The sequence below is a fragment of the Fundulus heteroclitus genome, chromosome 8 (genome assembly GCF_011125445.2).
Source record: "Fundulus heteroclitus isolate FHET01 chromosome 8, MU-UCD_Fhet_4.1, whole genome shotgun sequence".
Classification (NCBI taxonomy): domain Eukaryota; kingdom Metazoa; phylum Chordata; class Actinopteri; order Cyprinodontiformes; family Fundulidae; genus Fundulus; species Fundulus heteroclitus.
The window spans coordinates 19,254,457-19,277,657 of NC_046368.1; the positions used below are offsets into that span (position 1 = coordinate 19,254,457).

General features: G+C 42.5%; 1 protein-coding gene and 1 long non-coding RNA gene across 2 annotated transcripts; one reads left to right on the plus strand and one right to left on the minus strand.

Moving 5' to 3' along the window:
• On the plus strand, positions 1-3,177 carry LOC105930643. Its single transcript, XR_001166458.3, has 2 exons — positions 1-444; positions 933-3,177. It is a non-coding gene; the product is annotated as an uncharacterized LOC105930643 (long non-coding RNA).
• On the minus strand, positions 2,585-19,222 carry alpk2 (alpha-kinase 2). The gene is made up of 11 exons (XM_021319710.2): positions 19,130-19,222; positions 13,824-15,573; positions 9,928-11,317; positions 9,689-9,836; positions 8,607-8,734; positions 8,470-8,514; positions 8,076-8,371; positions 4,486-4,574; positions 4,179-4,396; positions 4,055-4,103; positions 2,585-3,549 (listed from the first exon to the last, which is right to left on the minus strand). Exons 2-11 carry the CDS (start codon positions 15,420-15,422, stop codon positions 3,342-3,344), a joined length of 4,170 nt encoding a protein of 1,389 aa, XP_021175385.2. The 5' UTR covers positions 15,423-15,573; positions 19,130-19,222; the 3' UTR covers positions 2,585-3,341.
• Positions 19,223-23,201: the final 3,979 nt, after the last annotated feature.

Genomic DNA, 23,201 nt, shown 5'->3' on the forward strand with positions numbered 1-23,201 from the left:
GTTATACTAGCCCAGCTCTGCCTTTCAGCACCTTGATAGTCGCAAGTATCAGTGTGCATGTTTCATCTTCTTTAGGGACCTTTACCAACCCGTCGCTTGGGTCAATGTGTTAAGTTCAGCTCGTGGTGGAAACTCAGGCAGCTTTCTGGTCCCCCCCTCCTCCTCTCCATCCTTCACCCTCTGGTCAGGGTCGATCAATACTTCCCCCGTAGCTTATCACTAATGTGCAACTGGCTGTTTGTCCAAACTCTGCTCTGTCTACATAAAGACTTGGACGGGACGGCTCCTAACCCAAATGCACCACGTAGTACCCCCCGTGAATCCAGCAGCTCCACTGGACTTAAATTTACAAAGATACAAGGAGCGGAGAGCAGAGGGCGGCAGGAGAGCCTCGGCAGCACAGGCATGGATCTGTCTGGAGAGGAGAGGCCATTCAAACACAAGGTAGGTTTGCACTTTAATACTGTTTTAGACTAATGTGTTTATTTGGAGGTTTCATCAAATTCAACAGGAGATTATAATTAAAGACAGAAGTGACAGATCGTTCTGGATTTTGCTGTAGTCAGTAAATCTTGAGGCACGTGCGAAATCTTTCTGGACCATCTATTATTATAACATTTACATTTTAGCAAACCTATTCCCCCTCTCGGATCAGCCCCCCCTCTCTCCCGCACACCTCCACAGGCTCACACAGCTGCAGCCATCCCCACAATCAGTAAACAGGAGACACCCGGCTGGACTTTGGACACTTTGGATAAGCCTGCTAAAAGTAGACACTTGTTTCCTCTGTCGTTATCCGTGTTTTTACCCCACTTTCTTAGGTTTAGGACCCACATGATTTGCACAAAGGGCTTCCGTGTGCCAGATCCTCCTCTGCTGCTCTTCATGTAGTCCACAGATTAAACTGCCATTCTTTCCTTTTGTTCCTCCAGGGTCTCCTTTCCATCCCCCCCTCACCCCCACCCCTCTGACCGCTCTCCATCTGCACACCTGCAGCAAAGCTTGTCCTCCAGAGCTATGGAGTGTGACAATGGTGTTTGTTTCCTCTCTATCAAACGCCATTATCACACTAAATAGCTACAGTGCGGAAAGGACCTCAGTGCCTTCCCTTCACGTTGGGGTTTGTGGAGCTGATTTATTGCGTCCTAAATGTTCTGCAGCCTCTGTGCTTTCCATTCTTCCAGCTGTGGCGGACGAAGGAACACGCATGTGTCAGAGGTGGCGACAGCATGGGCCACGGTACCCCGCAGGAGCGGGGATGGAGATAGACTTAATTTGGGTTGAAACCTTTTAAGTGACCCTGGTTCTTATTTATTTATTTCATTGTTATTTTTGTATGTAAAGCCTGAATTTTAATGTTTTTGTTCGGATTTTTCTTAGGGATATATGTTTTTTTGACATGTAAGCAGTATTTATTTAATAATTTATTCACCGATTATGTAATCGTTTATAAATCAATTAATTATTTAAATAGATAATAAAATCTTTGTTTCATTTAATGTTCTATTTTGCGGTTGTGATTCCAGATAATAAAATAAAATGGATGTTCAAAGCTTTTTTCTGAGCAGCAAGTAATGCACAATGTTCACATTTTCTCAGCTGTATAAACTCGTTCACAATGGCGGAAGGTTGTTTAAGCGCAGATTGACTCTAATTTATCCTAATCATGCTATTATGGCAAAAGCAGACTGAAACAGGGTCAGAAAAGGCATTCGGGAAGTATTTGAGAGCAGCAACAGAGTGTTGAATGCACACGTCTGCAGCTTTGCTCGAGTCAGAAAAGGGTCAAACACATGCAGAGGCTCCTAAAGCCTACACACCCCAGTTAAAACTAAGGTTAAAAAACATTTTTATAAATTTTCTCACCTTTAATTGGCATATATCCAGAACAATTCAACTGAACAACAACCAGTTCAGTAAGTCTGAAAATTTGCATGGGATTTTAAATGTGAATTGAATTATTTGCAATAGAACAGGTGTTAAGTTTTAACAAATACCATAAACTATAACATTTATAGCCTACGCTAATTTGCGACGTCTGACCCCTGCTGGGCTTTTGTCTAAATTCAAAAGAAGTTATTAAGTAAATAAATAAAAACATGATGCAAGATTTGAAACCTAAATACAAAACCCAATAGATGCATAGAACCTATTAAAACCCATCAGAGAAATAATGAGTTATATTAAAAATGTAACATAAAACTTGAAAAAGCCTGGTTGCATAAGTGTGCACACACATGAAACACCTTTGGAGATTTTGACCTGCACAACCTTCAGCGTTACTGTCGGCATCTTTGCAGCCTTCTGCTCCTATTTTCATCCTGTATCTTTCTACAAAGACACCTTTTTGCTCGCTACTGGGACAACTGACCTTTATTTTTGTTGTTAAACGGTTGGTGGGATTAAATACCTAAATGGTTCTCCAAAAAAGGATGATTTTATCTTTGGTTTTTCATTTGAACTGTTCAGGATACATGTCACTATAAACTTGGAAAATGCTTTAAAATGATCCAATATGGGCCCATTTCTTTCATCACAAAAATGTGTGTACAGTTTTTATGTCCCACTATAAATAGTAGAAATACTCAACAGATAAATGCTGATTTTATATCATTTTGTACAGAGCTTTTTTTTTTTTTTACCCCATACGCTGACAATCTCAAGCCTACCCATCTTCTAAAGTCAGACTGACCATTTCAAACTGATCTTACAAGTAGAAAGGACTAAACCAATTTAAGCACAAATCATAAACACACACTTCATAAACCTTATCAAACGCATAACGCTCATGAAACCTAATATGTGCGCAGAAGAAGATTCTTAGTTTTTAGTCCAAGTTTCACTAAAGTAAGAAGTCAATCAAATCAGCTTCGCCACTGGACATGTCAAAGAAAGAAAAAGCTCCCACTCATACCGTCTGCTAAAATAAAAAGGTTTTGAATCCATAAATCAAAGTTAGAGGACAAAATGAAAAATATATATATATATATATATAAACCGTTTGTAAAGAAAATAATCCGAAGCCAGCCAAGCGGTCTAAGACATGACAGTTTATCACTAATTAAGTATCATCTAAATATATCACAGGTTTTCAAAGAGTTGAGCGTCCAAAACACTAGGATACACATAGAAAGTGTCACAAAAATAAATACAATGGCTCTTCTCAACAGTTCTGATAAAAAAAAACAGTCTCTGACTGTATCACAATCTGTTCTTTTAGGGTAAATCGTCTCTTTTGTGGTCAGACGTCTCGCAACGCCAAACCGGTTTCTCCCCCGCAAGCTTTGCCGTATGAGGTCCAAAGAAGGCGAAGAGACCTTCAGCCCAATGTCCTGCGGATGTTACGACTTGTTCTTCACTGTTGGCCCAAATGGCTTCTTCTTAGGGACAGCAGAAGGAGGGGGTTTGGGCTTTGGAGCGGCTGAGAACTTTTTGGGTTTGGGCTGGAGGGATTTGAGTCCCAGGATCTCACAGAACTTGTTGCACTGGTGCAACGCTTTGAACTGGTCGATGAAGGAGGTGGCACAGTTTCCTTTGAATCCCTTGTACCTGCAAAAACAAATCCAGTTGAGCAGGGGCGGTTCCAGACGGGGGCCAACAGGGGCCAGTGCCCCTGTAGAACTTGTCCTGACCCCTGTTATGGCCCCTGTACTAAAGACATGATATTACATTTCTTACGATGATATATGCTGACAAAGGTACTGTGACTCATTGGTGACTTGGATCAATTGTATTTTTTTTACGTTTACAGTTTTACTCTAACACTGATTAAAAAATTAAGCTGTGTCACGTTTAGCTCCAGCCATATTGAGACAGGATCAGGGATCTGCACCCTGCAGTTCCAGAGCCACAGTTGTCTCTTTGGCTTACTTAATATATTAAATTATGAAATATTTACCTCCTTAGTTTTTTGATCTGTGCTCTCGTGAAAAAACTTAGGCCCCACCCTTGCCCCCCTGCTAAATTCGGTCAAGAACCACCACTGCAGTTGAGTCAGCAGCTTAAGCTATTTAGAAGAGGAAAACACACATTTTAAGGAAAAGGAAATGCTCACCCTTTCTTACAGGTTGCTATCCCCACATCAGTAAGCTTCATGCCCACTCCTGAGGATAAATGAGACAGACTTCAGCACTCACACCTCATGATTTACGACAGAGTTCTTTGCAGGGATTACTGACCTTGCATGTCAGTAACCAGCAGATTGCCCTCCGTATTGTGGTAGACCCAGTGCTGGAAAGCGCAGCATTTCTGCCCTGCCTCCGAGTCCCGTCTCATCACGTTGATCTCTTTGCCGTCCTTCACCGAATACTTGACAAAGTCTCCAATAAGCTCCTCTTCTAGCGTTGCGTAGGGGATGTCGTTGGACGGACGGTGGACCAGGTAGATGGGAATGATCCTGGCGGAGGAGATCGAACAGGGCAATGTTAGTCCACTCAGAGTATGGATGCTAAGGGGCGGCTACAGACGGGTAAACCTGTCGCTCACTCTGGGACGTCTCCGAAGGCTTCGACAGACCGAGCCGCTGACGTGTAAGCCTTGATGTACTCCCTCGCCGTGTTCTGGACCTGACACTCCTGCAGGAGAAACGACCAACACTGTAACACCTCCACCCATAAAGGCAGTCGAAGGTTTAGGTAACATGTAACAATGTCCACCGACTCAAAATAAAGAGAGAAACATGAATCAAGCAAGCGCGAAAATATGAGGATTAAAAATGAATATTGATAATAAAGTAAAAAATTAAGGAAATTAAAGCCGAAACTAAGAGGAAGCCTATTTAAACAAGCAAATTAATAATTTTAAGAATGTATTATATAGACAATTTTATCTGTAGCAGATTAAAAAAATATTTTACTTTTATGTATTTTATGAAAACATTTAATATTGGATTTAGCTGCAGTGTATAGACACCCTTGGATTACTTGACATGTTTTATTGTGGTACTAATATTTCCACATTTTTAGTTTGTTATTATTATTTTACCTTTACATTACCAGGCATTTATCTGCCTATTTAATTAAGTTGCTTTTCTAGTACCAAGTTTAAACTTATTATTCAATTTGTTAAGAATGTCTTTTATCATTGTTGAAAAAAATAAGTCTTTTACATTTAGTTTGACCCACATATCTGCGTATATGGCCGAGGTAGTAAATGAAGGTTATATCTATTTTCTAGCCGTTGTCACCACTTCAAGTGTTTTTACTCTGAAGCAGGGGTCTGCAACATTTACGAACCAGTATTGCCATCAGTCCAGGTAAAATAAAATAAAAACAAAAACTTGTTTAGAACCATGAATACAGTATTACAGAATCTTTGAAAATATCTACAAAAAAAAATAAAAAATCAAAGAACCACTATTTTATTTATTGTTTTAGGTTTTTAAAATAAAGAAAAAGAAGAAAATTATTTGTAAAAAGAGGAAAAATACGTTTCCCTCCAAGATTGATTTTTCGTCCGTCAGTCCATCCGTCTTCTTCCGCTTATCTGGGGTTGGGTCGCGGGGGTAGCAGCTTCAGTAGGGAGGCCCAGACGTCCCTCTCCCCGGCCACTTGGGCCAGCTCCTCAGGAGGAATCCCAAGGCGTTCCCAGGCCAGCCGGGAGACATAGTCCCTCCAGCGTGTCCTGGGTCTTCCCCTGTGACTCCTCCAGGTGGGACGTGCCCGGAACACCTCACCAGGGAGGCGTCCAGGAGGCATCCTGACCAGATGCCCGAGCCACCTCAACTGGCTCCTCTCGACGTGGAGGAGCAGCGGCTCTACTCTGAGTCCTCCCCGGATGACTGAGCTCCTCACCCTATCTCTAAGGGAGAGCCCAGACACACTACGGAGAAAACTCATTTCAGCCGCTTGTATCCGGGATCTCGTTCTTTCGGTCACGACCCAAAGCTCGTGACCATAGATGAGGGTAGGAACGTAGATCGACCGGTAAATCGAGAGCTTCGCCTTTTGGCTCAGCTCTCTCTTCACCACAACGGATCGGTACAGCGCCCGCTTCACAGCAGACGCCGCTCCAATCCGCCTGTCGATCTCCCGCTCCATCTTCCCCTCATTCGTGAACAAGACCCCAAGATACTTGAATTCCTCCACTAGGGGCAGGACATTCTCCCTAACCCGGAGAAGGCACTCTACCCTTTTCCGGTTCAAGACCATGGTCTCGGATTTGGAGGCACTGATTTTCATCCCGGCCGCTTCGCACTCGGCTGCGAACCGCTCCAGTGAGAGCTGTAGATCACTCCCTGATGAAGCCAGTAGGACTACGTCATCAGCAAATAGCAGAGACGCAATCCTAAGGCCACCAAAACGGATCCCCTCAACACCTTGGCTGCGCCTAGAAATTCTGTCCATAAAAGTTATGAACAGAATCGGTGACAAAGGGCAACCTTGGCGGAGTCCAACTCTCACCGGAAACGAGTCCGACTTACTGCTGGCAATGCGGACCAGACTCTGACACCGGTTGTACAGAGACCTGACAGCCCTTATTAAAGGGTCCGGTACTCCATACTCCCGGAGTTCCCCCCACAGGATCCCTCGTGGGACACGGTCGAATGCCTTCTCCAGATCCACAAAGCACATGTAGACTGGTTGGGCAAACTCCCATGCCCCCTCAAGAATCCTGCTGAGGGTATAGAGCTGATTTTTATTTTTTTTTAAAAGCACATAGTGCAAGAAATATAATTCTAAAAACGTATTACTGATTCTGTTGTGGACTTTTATCACAATTATTGTATGAAAAAACTACATTTGTTACTATATCTCTATTTAAAAACAATAGTTGGTCATTAAGAGCCATTGTGGATGGTCCAAAGAGCCATTTCGGGCTCCGGAGCCATAGCTTGCAGACCCTGGTTCTAAAGCTACATTCAAATGTAGATTGTTTTTTTTTTTTTTTTTTTTTTTTTCCCCTTCATTCAAATGTAGATTGGTAAGCAACTTGAAAATAAATGCTTTGCCCAAGGGCACATTGACATGTGGGAGGGACGAGGAAGCTGGAGTTGAACCCACAACTTTCTGTAATGAAATTATTTGTTCAGCAGGGTACACACACTAGTATTACCACACCTTTACAGTTTAGGATAGCCTAGGTCATGATTCCTGGGATTTCCAAACTTAGGTTGATCAAAAATGTTTTAGTCAAATGGTGGCACACCTGTGAAGGCGGCGACACCTCAAACACGCTGTTTGCCTGTGTGACCTCATAGAAACGGCAAAAGAAAACAGGCAAGATATCAGGAAGCTAATAATGGTGGACCTCTAAAAGTCTATTGAGTTCATCCTTGGGTACGATTTCCAAACGCCTGATGGTACCAAATCCTGGACATTCATCTGGATGTCCGGCCATCACGCCTTTCAGGGAGAAGAAAGGCTCTGAGATAAACAGATTTTGGTGTGAAATATACCAACCCCCAAAACAAAAGCAAAAGACCAGAAGTTGATCTGGATGGCGTCCTTATCCAAAGTAAAACAAGTCCTGTACCGACATGGGCTGAACGGCCACTCAGAGTGGAAGAAGCCATTACGAAAGAAACAACGAGAGAACAAGGTTACAGTTTGCAAATGCACTCAGAGGCAAAAATCCTTAATATTTGGAGACCTATGGAGACTTGGAGACAGTTGTGGCCATAATCACCATTGTTACATGTGGGAAACAGTGAAGCATATCAGTGTGAGAACACCAACCAGCTCTAAACACTACCTGTGATGTACAAACGTGGCAGTTATGCTGTGTGTTTGTTTTTGTTTTGTGTTATTGTTGCAAGAGAGACTGGTGCACTTCACAAAATAGATGGCATCATAAGGAAAGAATGTGCTGTTAAAATATTAAGGCAACATCTTAAGACATCAGCAAGTAGGTTAAAGGTATTCTACAAACAGCCACATTAGTTACAAAGTGGATTAAGAACAACAAAAATAAAAAAACTAAAGTTTTTGATGCAGAGCACTGCTTTTTAAGTGTGTATTACTTTCTTGTAAGATCTCTAACTACAGGCAATTACCCAGTTCTGTTCTTATGATATGACAGTAACGTATGTTGCATTTCTTTACCAGCGCTACAATAAAGCTAGTTTACCTCCTTACCTCTACAGCCAAATTGAAGTTCTTCTGAAGGAGGTCGTCGTTCTTGGTCCCATAGCTGATAGCGTTGTGCACCTTGAGCACGCAGGAGTGTCCCGGTACTAGCAGGGGGATCTGACCCGCCTTCAGCTTAGTGCGGAAAGCCCGCCGATGCATCCCCTCGCCAAAGTGGACCTTCTCCGTTAGGATGCTGATGGGGTGGTTCTCTCCGAAGTACTGATCCGACAGAAAATCCTCTTTGAACAAGAGCCTTGAACAGTGGGCGTCCTCCTCTTCACTGCACAGCTCTTCAGGCATAGCTGAAAGAAGAAGAGACACTTGTTTATTTTTTTTGCTCCCAGTATTTAAACTGATAAACTTTTTATTTTATTTATAAGCGCTTTTGATCAGTACTCACATGAAATGATCAGTGGAGATGCAGGTATGACAATCTCACTGAGAACTAAACCGCATTGAAAATAGAAAGAGGTCCATGAGCTTGTTTGCATGTGAACTCCTTCGATCAGACATTTTGCACCTTAGATAGTCGTTTACCTTCATAAGTGAGCACGTAGTCCAGGTAGACTGAACCATGGGAGCAACTGAGCTGACACGTGTATTTGCCCAGGTCTTTGTGGGACGCATTGGTGATGATTAATGACACTCTGCTCTCATCTCCTGCACTTCAGAGACACAAACCTCTCATTACTTAAGCAAACTGGTGACAGAAAAAACAACCTATCAATGTGTCATTTGTATGCAAGGTGTCCTAGCCTGCTGAAGTAAGAAACAAGATGTTTTTTACAAGCTGGAGTAGATCAGAAGGATTTTTTTTAAAATAATTTTAACGTTTTTTATACATTTTGACATTATGTGCTAATTTTCTCAAAAAAAAAAAAGCTACCTAAATTCAAGAAAAAAGCAACTTAAACACATTATTGTGGGTGGATTTACCATGTACGTACTCCTGTCAACGCAAAACATCACATTGAGACTCTTATTCTTATTTCTTTCCAGCAGGTTTTCAGCTATGCTAACTGAATGCTAACTGAATGCTAACTGAATGCTAATCCATGCGATCAGTGACCGTTTCTGAACCAGAGCCGTTTGCACCACCGTACTAAAAAGGTCAAGGATCATTTTAAGGAAATGTAACTCTACGCACTGGAATGGAGAGTGGACAAGAAGCTGGAATAGATACAGTGCAGAGCAAAAGTATTCATTACATTTTGTGCCAATACGAAGCCAAAGCTCAGCACTTTTGAACGGTATTTCATGCGACAGACAAGCAGAAAGTAGACCATAGTTGCAAAGTGGAAGGATACATGATTGATACATGGTCTTAGCGGATAGGCAGATGGATGAAGCCAAAGACAGGACAACACTGGAAGGAAATCTGTTAAGAGGCTGCATGTGAGTTGAGACTGGGATGGGGATTAACCTTCCAGCAGGATAACGCTAAAGGTGCAGCTTCAAATACTACAGAAGTGGTTATATTAGAGCACAGGCATTGAGAACCTATGACAATGCTTTTCTCCAACATTCAAGGCAGATCAGTATGTGCACGAAATGTTTTTGCGACAGTGTAGAAAAAAGGCAGATTTGACGATTTGGTCATGTCAAATGTCATTAAATACCTTCTGTTAGTGTGAGCCAGCGGTGTGCCGTCTCGGCTCCAGGTCACGGCGTAGTGCGAGTGGACTCCAGCAAACTGACACCAAAGACACAGGCTCTGAGGGTCTCCGCTCACCGACACGGCCTGGATGGGCTCCAACACCTTGGGATCTGCAAGACATCGAGACATCTCCATCACAAATTTTATAGCATGTCAAAGGTCGGGCGCTCTCTTCTCACAGCGCTCGACAAGCACCCTCACCTTCCTTTGGAGGGATCTTCTGTTTGACCACCTCGCTGTACGCTTTCTTCTGAGCAGCTGTGATCTCGGTCTGGGCCTCCTCTCCTTTTGCTTTTAATGAAACGTCTGCGTTTGATAGTTTGCACTCCAAAGCATTGAGAATCTTTCCAAACTTGTCCCCCGACACGCGTCGCTTTTTAATAACGTCGTCGTTCGTGAGCTCTTTCTGATCAGAGAGATGCAGATCTGCCTGAGGCGACCTGTCCTCCGGCTGCTGGGTCTTTGTTTCAGCAACAGCCGACTGGCTCACGTCCCGCTGAGCTTTCCCGCCTTTAACCCCGAGTTTGGCCTCGAACATCTCAGCCTTTCCTTTCGCAGATTTTGGCTTGGCTCCATGCTCCAGATCAACTGCAGCTCCTGCTTCCTGTTTGACCGTTGCTTTGTGACCGTGTTTCTTTTTCTTCTTGCCATGCGTCTTGCCAGTTCCCACAACGGTCTCCATCACAAGTTTAGCCTCCTTGGCTTCAAGCCCGTCTTCGCTGTTCTCAATAACACGGCTTTCAATAGCTGCGGGGTGGTTTTCCTGCTGTTTCCAGGTCTTCTGGTTTGAAACGTGCTGAGACGCACTCTCTTGTTTTTTGGGAGCCTGTGCGCCATGATGGTGACCAGCTGCTTTCTCCTTTTTGGAGCGTGTTTTGCCGTCTGAAGGATTCTTGGAGGTTTTGTGAGGCATTTTAAGCTGAACCTGTTCAGATGTGGCAGCTGCGAAACTGGGTTCTGATATCCAGGGGATGAATGGATCATTCGAACCTAAAGTGATGCATGCAACACGACGCTTCTCTGATATGAACAGACGATCTCCGGGGAAACCGGCGAACCTCGCTAGATCTCGGCTGAGATCGTTAATCTCCCCAGAGAGGAAAGGCCACGCGGTCTCATCCGGAGAGAATTTCTCAGCAGTGTTTATTGAATGAATCAGCTCCTCGTGACCCTCTGGAAATCGTTTGCCGGTAATTCCACCCAGGGTCGGAAAGGAAGTGCAGTCTCCAGCATGACCACAACCGGTGCTGTCGCTCAGGCAGGTTTTGGCGCGAGTTTGATCCCCTTCCAAGCCGCTGCTCGTCCGACACACGAGGGCAGAGTCCCCACTGAGAGGAGCTACGCACATAATAAGCTCAGGACTACCTGACTCCACCTGGCTCTCTCCAACTGAGTCTGAAGAAGTGTTGAAGTTGACATGCGGGTCGGATTGTGTGTCCACACCAGGCTCGTTTAAATTTTTATGAACATGTGCAGAGAAGATGCTGAGATCTGTTTGACCCTCGTTTCCATCAATCTGCGCCTCGATCACAGACCCCTGTGGGGGGAACGTGCATACATCGGAGAGTTTGCAGAGGTCTTCTCCAGAAGCCTGAAGATAAAATAGACAAATGACAAGACAGGTCGTCTTAGTTTATAGATACTCAACAAATCTATGTCAAGCAATTTATTTGAACGTATATCGCCTTGCAAAATTGTTCATAGATATTGAACTCTTCACAATTGCTGTGTATTTTATAAAGGTTTTTTTTTCCATGACAGACCAATAAAAACAGTAAATAATCAAGAAGGAAACGGAAAATCTTACATGGCCACACTTAAAAAAAATCCAGTGCATCCATTCCCATAAGAAGTTACATAACTTGTGAATAAAGTAGATCTGTGAATAATTTAATCTCTGACGACCAAGGTCAGGGATAAAGTAGCGGAGAGGATTAAAGGAGTGTTTGTTAATAAAATGAAGAGGATGCTACAGCAGCAAAGGCGCCAAGACATGGCTTGCCCCCTAAATTGATAGGCAACACAAGATGAGCATTAATGGGAGAAGCAGCCAAGAAGCCCGTGGTAACTCTGGAGGAGCTGCAGAGAGTCACAATATTTTCACAGAACAATTGTTCTGGCCTTTATTGGGGTTTGCAACTAACCATGTAGAGGGACACTGCACATATGTGGAGGATGGTGCTCTGGAAAAAAATACCAAAACAGAATTTGTTTGGTCTATATTCAAAGCACAACATATGGCAGAGGACTAATGCTGTTTACATCCATGAGGGTTAGGAGGCAAGGAGAAAAATCGTTAGTTTTTATTGAGTTTTTAAAAACTGTAAGAATTAAAGCCTGTCTGACCTCCAGTGGCAGCTCATTCCACGTTTTAGGAGCCAAAATTGCAAAGGCTCTGTCTCCACTGGATTTATAGAAGACTTTAGGACGTTCAAAAGCACCTGATCAGCCGATCTAAGAGCACGCAATGACATGTAAGGGTAAATCTGCTCAGACAAATAAGAAGGGGCAAGACCATTAAGAGACTAAAAACTAATAAAAAGGATTTTAAAGTGGATTTGAAACCAAACAGGAAGCCAGTGAAGGTATGCCAGAACCAGAGATATGTGCTCTGGTTTACTTGTACCACTAGAAAATCGTGCAGCAGAGAATATACCTGGTGCCCCTGGATTTAAAGAGCATTACCTTCATGTTTGTTTCATTAAAACTAAGGACATTGGTGGAGCTAATTATAGGGCAATTCAAGAGGAAAATCTATTAGAGGCTCCAAGAGACTTCAGACCAAGCTCTAAATATAAATATGTAAATATAAAGCTAGAGTGGAATGGTTCAGGTCAAAGCCTAGCCGTGTGTCAGAATGGCCCAGTCAAAGTCCAGACCTAACGCTAACGGATGACATCATGACTTTGCTCAAGGCAGCTAAACACAAATCAATCCACACTTTTCAGATAGAAAACATCTTGGAAAAACGTAAACTTTGGCTTCATCTTCACAGTTACGCACCGCTTTGTGTTGGTCTGAACATAAATACAACAGCAATAAAATACAAATAAGTTTTTGGTTTGATGTGGAAAAAAGCAGGAAAAAGTTTAAGGGGTAATATTACTTTACATGCCGCTACTTCTGTGACCCACATTGTCCGAGACAAAAAAGCTTGACAGAAATGATAATGTTGCAAAAATGCGCTTGTAAAAAAAAAAAAAAGAAAACACAGACAAGTAATTGCCTGTACAGGTTTCCTGGTAAACACTCACCTTTCTATCGAGCCTCAAAGTAAAAATTTACCAAACCCTTTTCTTCCACATGCAGCCGTGTGTACAGCTCATGCCCTCCACTTTACAGCCGTCGCTCAGACATGCTGTTTGCTGTGACTGAACAAAGATCGGTCCTCTCCTGCCCAGGACCTTCGAGCCTCCTGATCTTGTGTTTTTTGACTGCGAGGTGGTTCGAACGTGTGCGTTTAAGGGGCGTAAAGGACAGCTGGAAGCGGGCAGAGTCGTGTTTCACTTCTCAGCTGTGCTCTCCTCTCACCCCTCCACCCTGACACACCACAGATGCATGCTATTATCAATGAACTGTCAGCTATTATTAGATGCCATTTCTCTCTGTCTGAGGTCTTCTTCTCAGGCTCCTCTGATCCCGCAGAGCCGCTCCGCCGTCGGGTTTTTTGAGCTGGAAGCCAAAAGGGTTAATCCAAATAATGCGAGCTAAAGGTTCAAATCCCAAGCGGCTTCAACCTCGCGTGAGGCGGGGGGGTTGTTTTCGTGACTGACGGGGCTTGGAAGCATGGCAGCAATCACAAGGACAGGAGCGGGAATGTCTCTTAACATGCTTGCCTTGTTTCCAAAAATGCGCGACAGGTTTGTTCGTTGGCCAACTCCGTAAAGCCGTTCGCTCTTCCCTCTGGCGTAAAGGTTGAATCTTTCCAGCATCTTTAACGCTCTTTCACATCAGAGGGATGCTCTGCACGTATGCACGCGTGACCCCCACAGGCACAGATCAATCCAAGCTGTTGTTTTTTTTTTTCTCACCAAACTAGGCATACATCTGTCTTAACTTTACAATGCCACAAATCAAAAACGACAAAGCCATCTTACCTCCTCAAGCACCAGCTCCCGTTGGACGCTCAAATCCACATCTTCTGTTATTTTCAGCTCTATTGGAGGGTCTTCATCGCTAGAAAATGCATGTTGCGGAAAGGACATTAAATACCTATCGAGCTGGGGGAGGTCTACGCAACCCGAAGACACAGTTCCAGCATCGAGTGTCGCCTCAATCAGATCTGAATCGGGGTCTTCTCTGACCGAGGGCAAACCCGCTGATACATTTGGCAGAGCAAAGCAGGGAGAGGACCCTTCCTGGCTGCTCTGGAGCTCCTCCGGCTCTAGTTCTTTGCATTCATGTAGAGATTTGACACCCTGGGAGCCTCCTCTGTTGCAAAGTGTAGGTCTTGGGGCTTCAAGGCACAAAGAAAGACAGCTCTGTTCAGACGGGGATGATCTCTCTGGGATGTCTGGAGTCTTTAGAGGCTGATCCTGCACGCCCATAGTCCGCCGCTTTTCCCCCAACGCCGTCGGCCTTGGATCTCGCTGCAGCCTCTCTGGCTCCAAGTGAGTGGTCACCTCCTGTAGTGCTTGTGTTAAAGCATTTATCTCAGCCCCTATCTCTGCGAAGGCGGCCGTGAAGTCTTCCGGCGGATCTTCTATAATCCCGGTCCAGTCTGAGAGTGCGCTGGCCCAGCTGTCTACCGATGACCACCTCTTGACAGGTGACCTGCCAGTGCTCCTACTGTCGCCGGGGTCGCCATCTGATTCTTTTAAGGAGTCGCTTAAAGGCCGACGATCCAAGACCTCCTTATCTTCCGCCTCCTCACCTGTCAGATACTGGCACGCGTCCAGCCAGAGCTCTGCGGGGCTGTGGCTGTGCTGCCGCTGAAGGGTCATAGCCATGACCTCCGCCGTTCCTGGTCTCACATCCTTTCCCGACACCCACCCCGCCTCCCAGGCATCTGCAGCACTTGCTCGTAACTCTTCACGTTGGCTCGCCTCTGACACGTTGTTCTCTGTTGCTCGTTCCTCTCTAAAGCCACTTTGACACCGTGTCTCGATGCCGTCTGAATAACACATAGGGACATGTGCATCGCGTTCTTGGTCTGCCTTTCCTACTCCCAACTGGGATTTTGGCTGGTATTCAGGACATGTAAGCTGAGGATCTGCTGTGTGGGTGAGGATGAACTCCCGTGTGTCGCTTTCGAAAATATAAAGGTCCGACAGAGGTGCTGGAGCCTCAACAATGTCTAAATAGTCGGATTCAATCGTAGCAATTTTGTTTTTCAGACAGTACACAGGGGATGTCTCTGGTTCTACGTCTGGCTCTGTTGCACTGGATGGGGCTGGAATAAAGTCATTGCAGAGCTCAGGCAAAGGAGACGACGCTTCATTCCCCGGTTCTGATGGTCCCCTGTACGCAGCCTTCGGTGGAGACTCTAAGCAAAAAGACACGCTGCACGCTGAACAGTCGAATATATCGCTGTTTGCTAGTTTCTCCTCCGTGGAAATGTTTATTGTGTTATGTTCAGCTTGGTTGGGCAGCTCTGACTCCGTCTCTCGTCCATGCAACAGGACTCCATTTATATCATCTGTGAGAAGTTCTCCAGACCGCTGAGGGTCATGTGCACAAAGTAGCGACGGATCCATTGGGACTCCTGTAAGTCTGTCATGAAGAGGTCTTTGAACGAGATGATCCCAGCAGTGAGACCGGAACGTCAGGAGTCCTGGATGGATGCATGGATTACTGAAGTCTCTATCTTTTGGGGTAACTCGTTCTTTGGATTCTGGGATTCAGTACCTGAAAAGTAAAAAAAAAAAAAAAAACACAATCATTGTTAAAACTTGGTGCACATCTTTGATGAAACTTACGGAATCAGAGAAAAGCCCCCTGTCTCCCTCTAGCTGCCATTCAGAGGGATGTGTTCAGACATCCCTGGGTTTATTTCAGGGATCGTCAAGAGTCTCTATGTGCACCTCATCAAAGCAAAGCCTTCCTTCTGCTATTACTTGTTGATAAAAGTGCCTGCTGCTGTTTGGCAGCAATCACACAGATTACACACCGCACTTTTTAGAGTCAAGCTCGACTCTACATTTATTCACACCTATCCACATTTTAGCACATTTGAACTAAAATTGAGAGACCGATCAAACAGTTTAAATAAAAATAAAATAAAAGTGCATCTCATTCTGAAATATTCAATGGTTTTGGGTGATGGTCTTGATCGTCACCCAGCTGTCACTGGGTGAGAGGCTGTGTAAACCCTGGACAGCAAAACACATGTGGGGGGGCTGTGGACCAAGGGGAAGCTGCACCTACAGGTTTGCACCTGGTGAGCTAAGCTAAAATAAAATCTCAGTGATGATTTATGAGATTTGTCAAAGGGAACGATAAATATGATGTAAAAACCTAAATAATTCTACCTCACTGCTGTTTTTTTTTTTTAGATCATGTTTACCCTGACATTATCGGGGGAGGCATCTTGGGTGCCTCACAGCTAAGGTGAGACAACTATTGCCGGCACCATTGCCATTAGAAGTTGTGTTTACAGTGTGTGATAAGCCATGTGGAGAAAAGGGCAAAACCAAACTGTTTGACTCACACGAAAATCACCATGTGTGGTAAAAACAGAAAACTGCACATCAAACCGAAGACATGGATCCCCCAGGGTGAAACACGGTGTAGGCAGCATAATGCCGAGGGGATGCGTTGGTTAAGCAGTTACAGTAAACTCAGCTTTGAATGGGAAGATAGATGGAGCAAGATACAGAGCAACACAGGAAGAAAACCTTTTAGTGGCAGCTGAAGACCTAAAATTTGAATAATATGAAGCTAAAGCAGAAGTTCAATTGAAGAAACTCATCGCCTACCTCCATCTAATCAGAGGCTGATCCGCTTCTGATGCGAGCCAATCAGCTTTGAACCACACCTCCATGTAGCCAATCAGCTTCTCGTGTTCATCTTAAAGGCAACTTCAAATCCACATCTCAGCCTGCTAACCAGCAAGCGCAAACAGCATCGTATGATGTCGGATTTCGAATCAGATGCCCGATTCAACCCACCTCCAGCCCCTTCTCCACCACTGAAGCTGAGTTCATCTAAACTCCATGACGTTCCTCCATCCTCAACCCATCAGAGTGTTTTCTCCCTTCAGTCTTCAGCACTCCCTATCACCTCGTTATTGGTCCAGCAGAAGACCTCCATGTTGGGCCCGGTTTTGCCAGAGGTTTCTCCCCAAAGGGGAGTTTTTCCTCTCCACCGTCGCTTCATACTTGCTCATCATGGACAGTACACGCAATCTGCGTTTAATCAAGCTGGACATCTATCTTCTGGTTCTCTGAATGAAGCACGTTCAGCTCCTCAGTCTCTGAATTACTCTAATAATAACTCAAGCAGATCATCTCACAACCAACTCTTTGGACTAAACTACCATCAATTTCAGGCTTGGGGGGAACATCCCTGCTCTCATACATCTACTTATGCATATTAAAGTATAATTCAGCATTAATGTTCCTGCCGAGGTCTGAGCGCCAAAGACTTAAGTTATTGTATCAATAAAATCCTTCTAATTGTCATTTCTCTCTGTGTGAGTTTTTCCAGATTGAAATACAGTATTAACACTTAACATGCAGGCCGAGCAACAATGGAGCGGTTCACATCAAAGTCTTTTGATGTGTTAGAATGGCCCAGTCTAAGTTCAGACCTCAAACCTTTGCACGCTACTTGATGTTTTTCCACTCACACTTTTAATCCGACCCTTGAGCTATCTGCCACGCAGATGGGGGCAGATTTTAATTCAAACTCTTTCACCCCTTTAATTATGCAGAACTGGGCTTTGGTCTGTTAATGGGAATCCCAATAAAGCACTTTGAAATTTGTTCAAGTAAATATCCTAAAATTAACCATAAAGTGGTTAACTATTCCTCCGTACAGTTATACAGGGGAATGAACTCGTTGTGACGTTTCAGAGACTTACTTCCCCTCTCTGGGATGCTGCTGTTGTTGCCGTACTGATTATGAAACGTTCCACCTGGCTTTTAAAAAGCACTGATTTCTTGGTGTCCCATTTAACAATAAGATCACAAAAAGCAGTTTCTAACATTCACAGGTGCTTGGATTCTTATCAACTACACACGGTTTAAATGATATGTCAATCTCAGCATCCTGCTTTTAAAAATCCCTTTTATTAAGCGTCTGTGCTGTTCCTTTGGGGAGTTGGTCACATTTATGTGGGGGTGGATGTGAAGCATCTGCGGGGGCGTTGGTTTCAAAACATTCTCACTGATATATAAGATGGAAACTGGCAGCAGAGTTACTGGAAAAATACCAGCTCATCTTCACTCCTGATCCGCATTTGTCACATTTCAGCCCCATAAAGGACACCCTGCCCGAGCGCTGCAGCCCCGGACGCTTGTTGTGAAACACACGCCTCAGCTGCTGCGTGCGGACGGCCAATATGAAAGACTGATGTGAGAAAACATCCGGTCCTCCGAACATTTGCAAACTTCTCTAAGATTGCAAGTGCATCACATCAAATGCGGCTTACAATATTCTGCAAGATCTGAATTATTCACCACTTGTGCAGGGAGCAAAAAGCTGGAGGAAGCCTTCATGTAGACGCTTCACTACAAAAACCGAATTAAAAATAAATAAAAAATTCTTGAAATTAATGTATTTGTCCTTAAATTGAACAGGTAAATAAGATGATATGCCAATGAAATGAGTATTTTTACACCTAAAATAAGATAATTAGATAAAATACTCTTGAAATAAGATGATAGAGATGAGTTGTTCCTACTTTAAGTGCAACAATCTTATTCCATTGGCAGATCATTTAAACTTGCTGCTCCAATCAAGGACAAATACACTCATTTCAAGAAAACTTTACTTATTTTTAGACATGTTTTTGCAGTGTTGTATTTGTGCGACACGACAAACAACACTTCATGTCTGACATTTTCTATTTAGTTTAAAACAAACCGGCAGACAATGAAGCCGGCAACACCTGAGAGCGATTTAAATGTCTTCTTCTCCTGATTCAGTGTATGCACGTTGCAGGTTTGAAGAATGATTATATAAGGACAACATAAACTACACACTGTGTCTCGAATCTGCCACGTAACAAAAGAGGAAAAAATCTGAATATTATAATCCAGTTTAATTTATGGAAATGAAAGCTGACGCTCGATAAAATGTGAACCATGCAGCAGCAGAGGGTTTGTTACAGCCATTAAGCCACAATTAGATGACAAGCTACCTCACAGCTGAACCATAGGTGATAAAACTGCAATAATTAAAAACACTTGTCTCATCTGCAAGGGGGGGATTTCCAGCCAAACAAACAGACAGTACGTACCCATTTCATGGCCGCGCCGGAGAGGATATAGACCCATGATGTAGGACTTGAGGGAGACTTCAGGCAGAGCCGGCGGTCTCGGGGTGTTGGACTATTTTTAGATGTTGTCCCCCGCAAGTACAAAGTTAGTTATCTGATATTGTGAACATGTGCTGATCCTGAACATTTAAAACCTGATATGTACACTCACAGGCAGCTTCAGGGATGACCTACTTTGCCTGATGAATATTCTCATCAATACAAGCAGAGCCGGGTGAAATGTATGGCTCCTGAGAGAGAAAATAAGCAACCTTCACAATCCACATCTTAATAAAATTTGTTTAGAGCCACAAGCGTTGCATGACCTTATGAAAAAGACAACTTATTATTTGTACTTATATATCTATTATGGGAGATTTGTTGTCATTTTTGAAGAACTATCATTTTACTTCTATTTTTGGTTCTAAAATAAATAAAAACATAAAAAAAATTCAAAGAGGATGGATGCAGTTTCTATCTTCTATGGGATGTTAATATTTTTTAAAAGAATGAAAAGAAATGACATAGTTTGCAAACTGATGACAAGAACATTAGATTTAAAAGAAAGTTACTGCTACTTTTAGCGTCACACTGTTATGGAAATTCTGTGCAATTAATCCATTAAAAAACACCTAAACCCTGCATTTATTATTATACATTCATAAAAACAAACCATTAGTTGGTTCTTTATCATTTTTAGCCAAAGTTGTTAAAGGCATTGTCGAAGGTCCAAAGAGCCACTTGCCCATGATTTAAGAGCGTGCAAATGTATTTATGCCCGTTGAACTCATATTTTGTCATATTCTGCTAACAAATAAATAAAGTGAAAAGTAGTTTTCAAGTTCTCTTTCTTTTTTCAAATTTTTATTTTTTTTTTACAAATGAAAAGCTAATTTTTGTGGCCCAGCTGAGTCAATGCTTTGCAGAACCTTCCTTCATTGCAATTACAGTTGACTGTATTTTTGGATGCCGCTCCCAGCTTTGCCCATTCTCCTTTATAAAACAGCTCAAGGTTATATTAAAAGACAAGTGTATGTGAATGTCAGTTTCATGTCTTGCCTAAGATTCTCGGTTGGATTCAGTCGGAAGTTTGACTAGACCATTTTAACACATGAATACACGTTCATCTAAACTGTATGTTAGCAATAGGAAGAAGAGAACCAGAACATGTTAGGTGTGTGAGACTCCTCAAGGGAAGCTGTCGAGGAGAGTTTAACCAGTGCGATCATCTAAACTATTGAGATTATTAAAACTCTGCTCATTGTATTGTCGGCAACACAGGTCAGGACCTGTGCCTTCATCATTCCTGAGGTTGCTTCCATGTTGCACTCCTGAAAGAGACCGCGTTTCCTTTTAAGCAACTGGTGAACCTCCCGTGGCTCAATCTGGTAAATATATTTAACATTTATTGCATGTATTAAATTATGTGTGAGCCATAATGTTTTAAAAAAGGTCGGCTGTGCTCTGCTGCCAGCTGGCTGAGATTACGGCTGACGTTAACATTGATATGTGGTGGGAAAGTTCGGTTACTCGGCTGATCTGGACCTGGATAATAATAGATTTAGAAGAAAAACAACTCCAAGTCCCTCCTTGTTGCAGCCCGTTACCTCTCAGATCAAAACAGATAACACAGCGATCAGATAAACCCGGAGATCTTTTCATTCAAACTTCTGTGAACCTTTATTAAAACTGATCGTTTCATATTAATCAATAATCCTTAAAAGGATTTCTGAACGTTCCCTAGCTATTCCAGACCCTTTCATCAGCAGACATAGTTTTTCCTTATATATATATATATATATATATATATATATATATATATATATATATATATATATATATATATATATATATATATATATATATATATATATAATTTTTTTTAGTTTATAGTTTATTTCTAAATTCAATGCATGTAAATGGATTGAATGATTTGAACGATTTTAGATGGATACTTTTGATAAAATGATAAAATCAGTAGCTCATTGTCATTTTTTCACTAGTCTTTGGATGAGGTGCTTTAACCATCTAGTTGAAAATATGTTACAGTTCTGAAAAACATTGTAAGATTAGTAAATAGATTGCTACATTTTTATTTTTTTGCAAATAGATTGCTTAAATAATGATGAAATGTATAAGGCTGATTTACTTGATATGTAATCAGTTGTATAATTTAATTCTAGGATTTACCAGCCTTCTCCAACCCATACATTTATAAAAGCTTAATAAACAGGAGCAGCACGAAGAGAAGGGTGACACAAACTGTTAAAACTGTGTTGTACCGTTGTGTAACACTTTTCTTTCCATACACCTGTTTGTGTTTTGCCTCCTAAATCTACCAGGCAACCAAGGAAATATTATTAGACTAAATGCATCTGTGAGATAGCTGGGCCTTTTTATTGACTTGCAAGAGCAACAAATGTGACCCTTTTCCTCATTCAAAGGTCCAAAATGGAACATTTGAATGAGTCCCTCATGAAATCTCATGCATGTTGAGCATGGCTCGTTGCGAGCTTCTGGAGTTGATGTGACCTCGTGGTCTCATGTCGTCATTAAATGGAAAGGATCGTCTTACCAAAGCAAGCTATATTTTCACACAGACTGGCCTCAGCCTGGCCTTTGCGCTGCTTTCCAACGCCCGCAGGCCTGGAAGAACAGGTGGAAATCACGAGAGCTGCAACCTGATTTTGTTTGCCGTTGGTTAAAATGAACCCCATGGAGCAAGAATGCCTCAGCAGATGCATGCAAATTCTAACACAGAAAGTTTTTTTTCTTTTTAGATTGCTCATGTTGTATTTTGAATTTTAAAAAAATTACAATTAACCTGGACAATGCACCTAACAGATGTTGGACTTTCTTTCGTCATCGTTCTGCTTTTAGACATAACATATGGCAGCTTTAAACTTTAAAAGACTCGTGTTTCGCTGTGCTTAATTCATCGTGGTGATGGTGATGTCAGAAATAAAAGAACCCAAACAGCAGCGGTAACAACGGCGTTTCTTTAAGGTTGCTCACTGAGATGGCGTCACCACAATGCAATGCACAACAAAGCTCCTGCTCCACATACGCTGTAACCGAGAAGCAAGCCTGCAAACGTGGCTAATGTCTTTGACGTCACTTGTAACGAAACCCCTTTGTTATTCTCCGTCCAGTTGAGTCAGTGTCTGGTAAATGGTTATGACCTACTTGTAGAAGAACTTGCAGTGAAGTCATTTGTATTCTTGGGCGTACCAGCATATCTGGCAATGGGCAGTATACAAAAGAAAAAGTGGCGAGATGAAACAACGAGTCAGACACAGAAAGGCCAGCCAAATTAGTAAAGTGGTATGTTAATTGCTGTAATTGTAGCTCATTCGTTTCTTAATGAGTTCTGAACGTCACAGAACTATGTAATGTAACAAGAAATAAAAGGATTGGGGAAAACAGAAATTGCTTTCTTTGCATCTTTATGAGCTTTTATCAGGTGATCATCTCTGTCAAACATCTCGATTCCTCAGAGCAAAAGCTGAATGGAAAGGCAAGGAGATAATAAAAGAAAAATATTTCTGAATAAAAAAAAAGAGCGCACAAAGGAGGGGAGTAATGCAAATTAAAGCGACAAAAATAGATGCTTTGAAACTAAAAACTAAAAAGTGAATGGACTGAAGTGTTTGGATGGAATAAGTGTATTTATTTCCAAAAACCCATAAATCAATCACTTAATCGTGAAACGTAAAAAGCTGGTTTAAAGTGATGCAATCGAAGAGAATTCACACAGTAACGATTTGAGATATATTTATTTGCTTACATTTGTCACCCTCCACATATATCAGCATCCCTGGCAGAGATACAGTAGGTAAAAGCCTTAAAATAAATATAGTTTATTGCAGTAGCACAATAACACCCTGAAAAGCTCAGGAAAACCCAACCTTAAATGTGAGCACCTCCATCTCGTGGGTAAAATATGCAGTCATGGGAAAATAAGGACACCCTATTAAATATTCCATTAATTATTTAGAGACTTTTATATATTAATGTCTAATTTCATTTTTTTTCTATCTCTGAAGAAGATTTA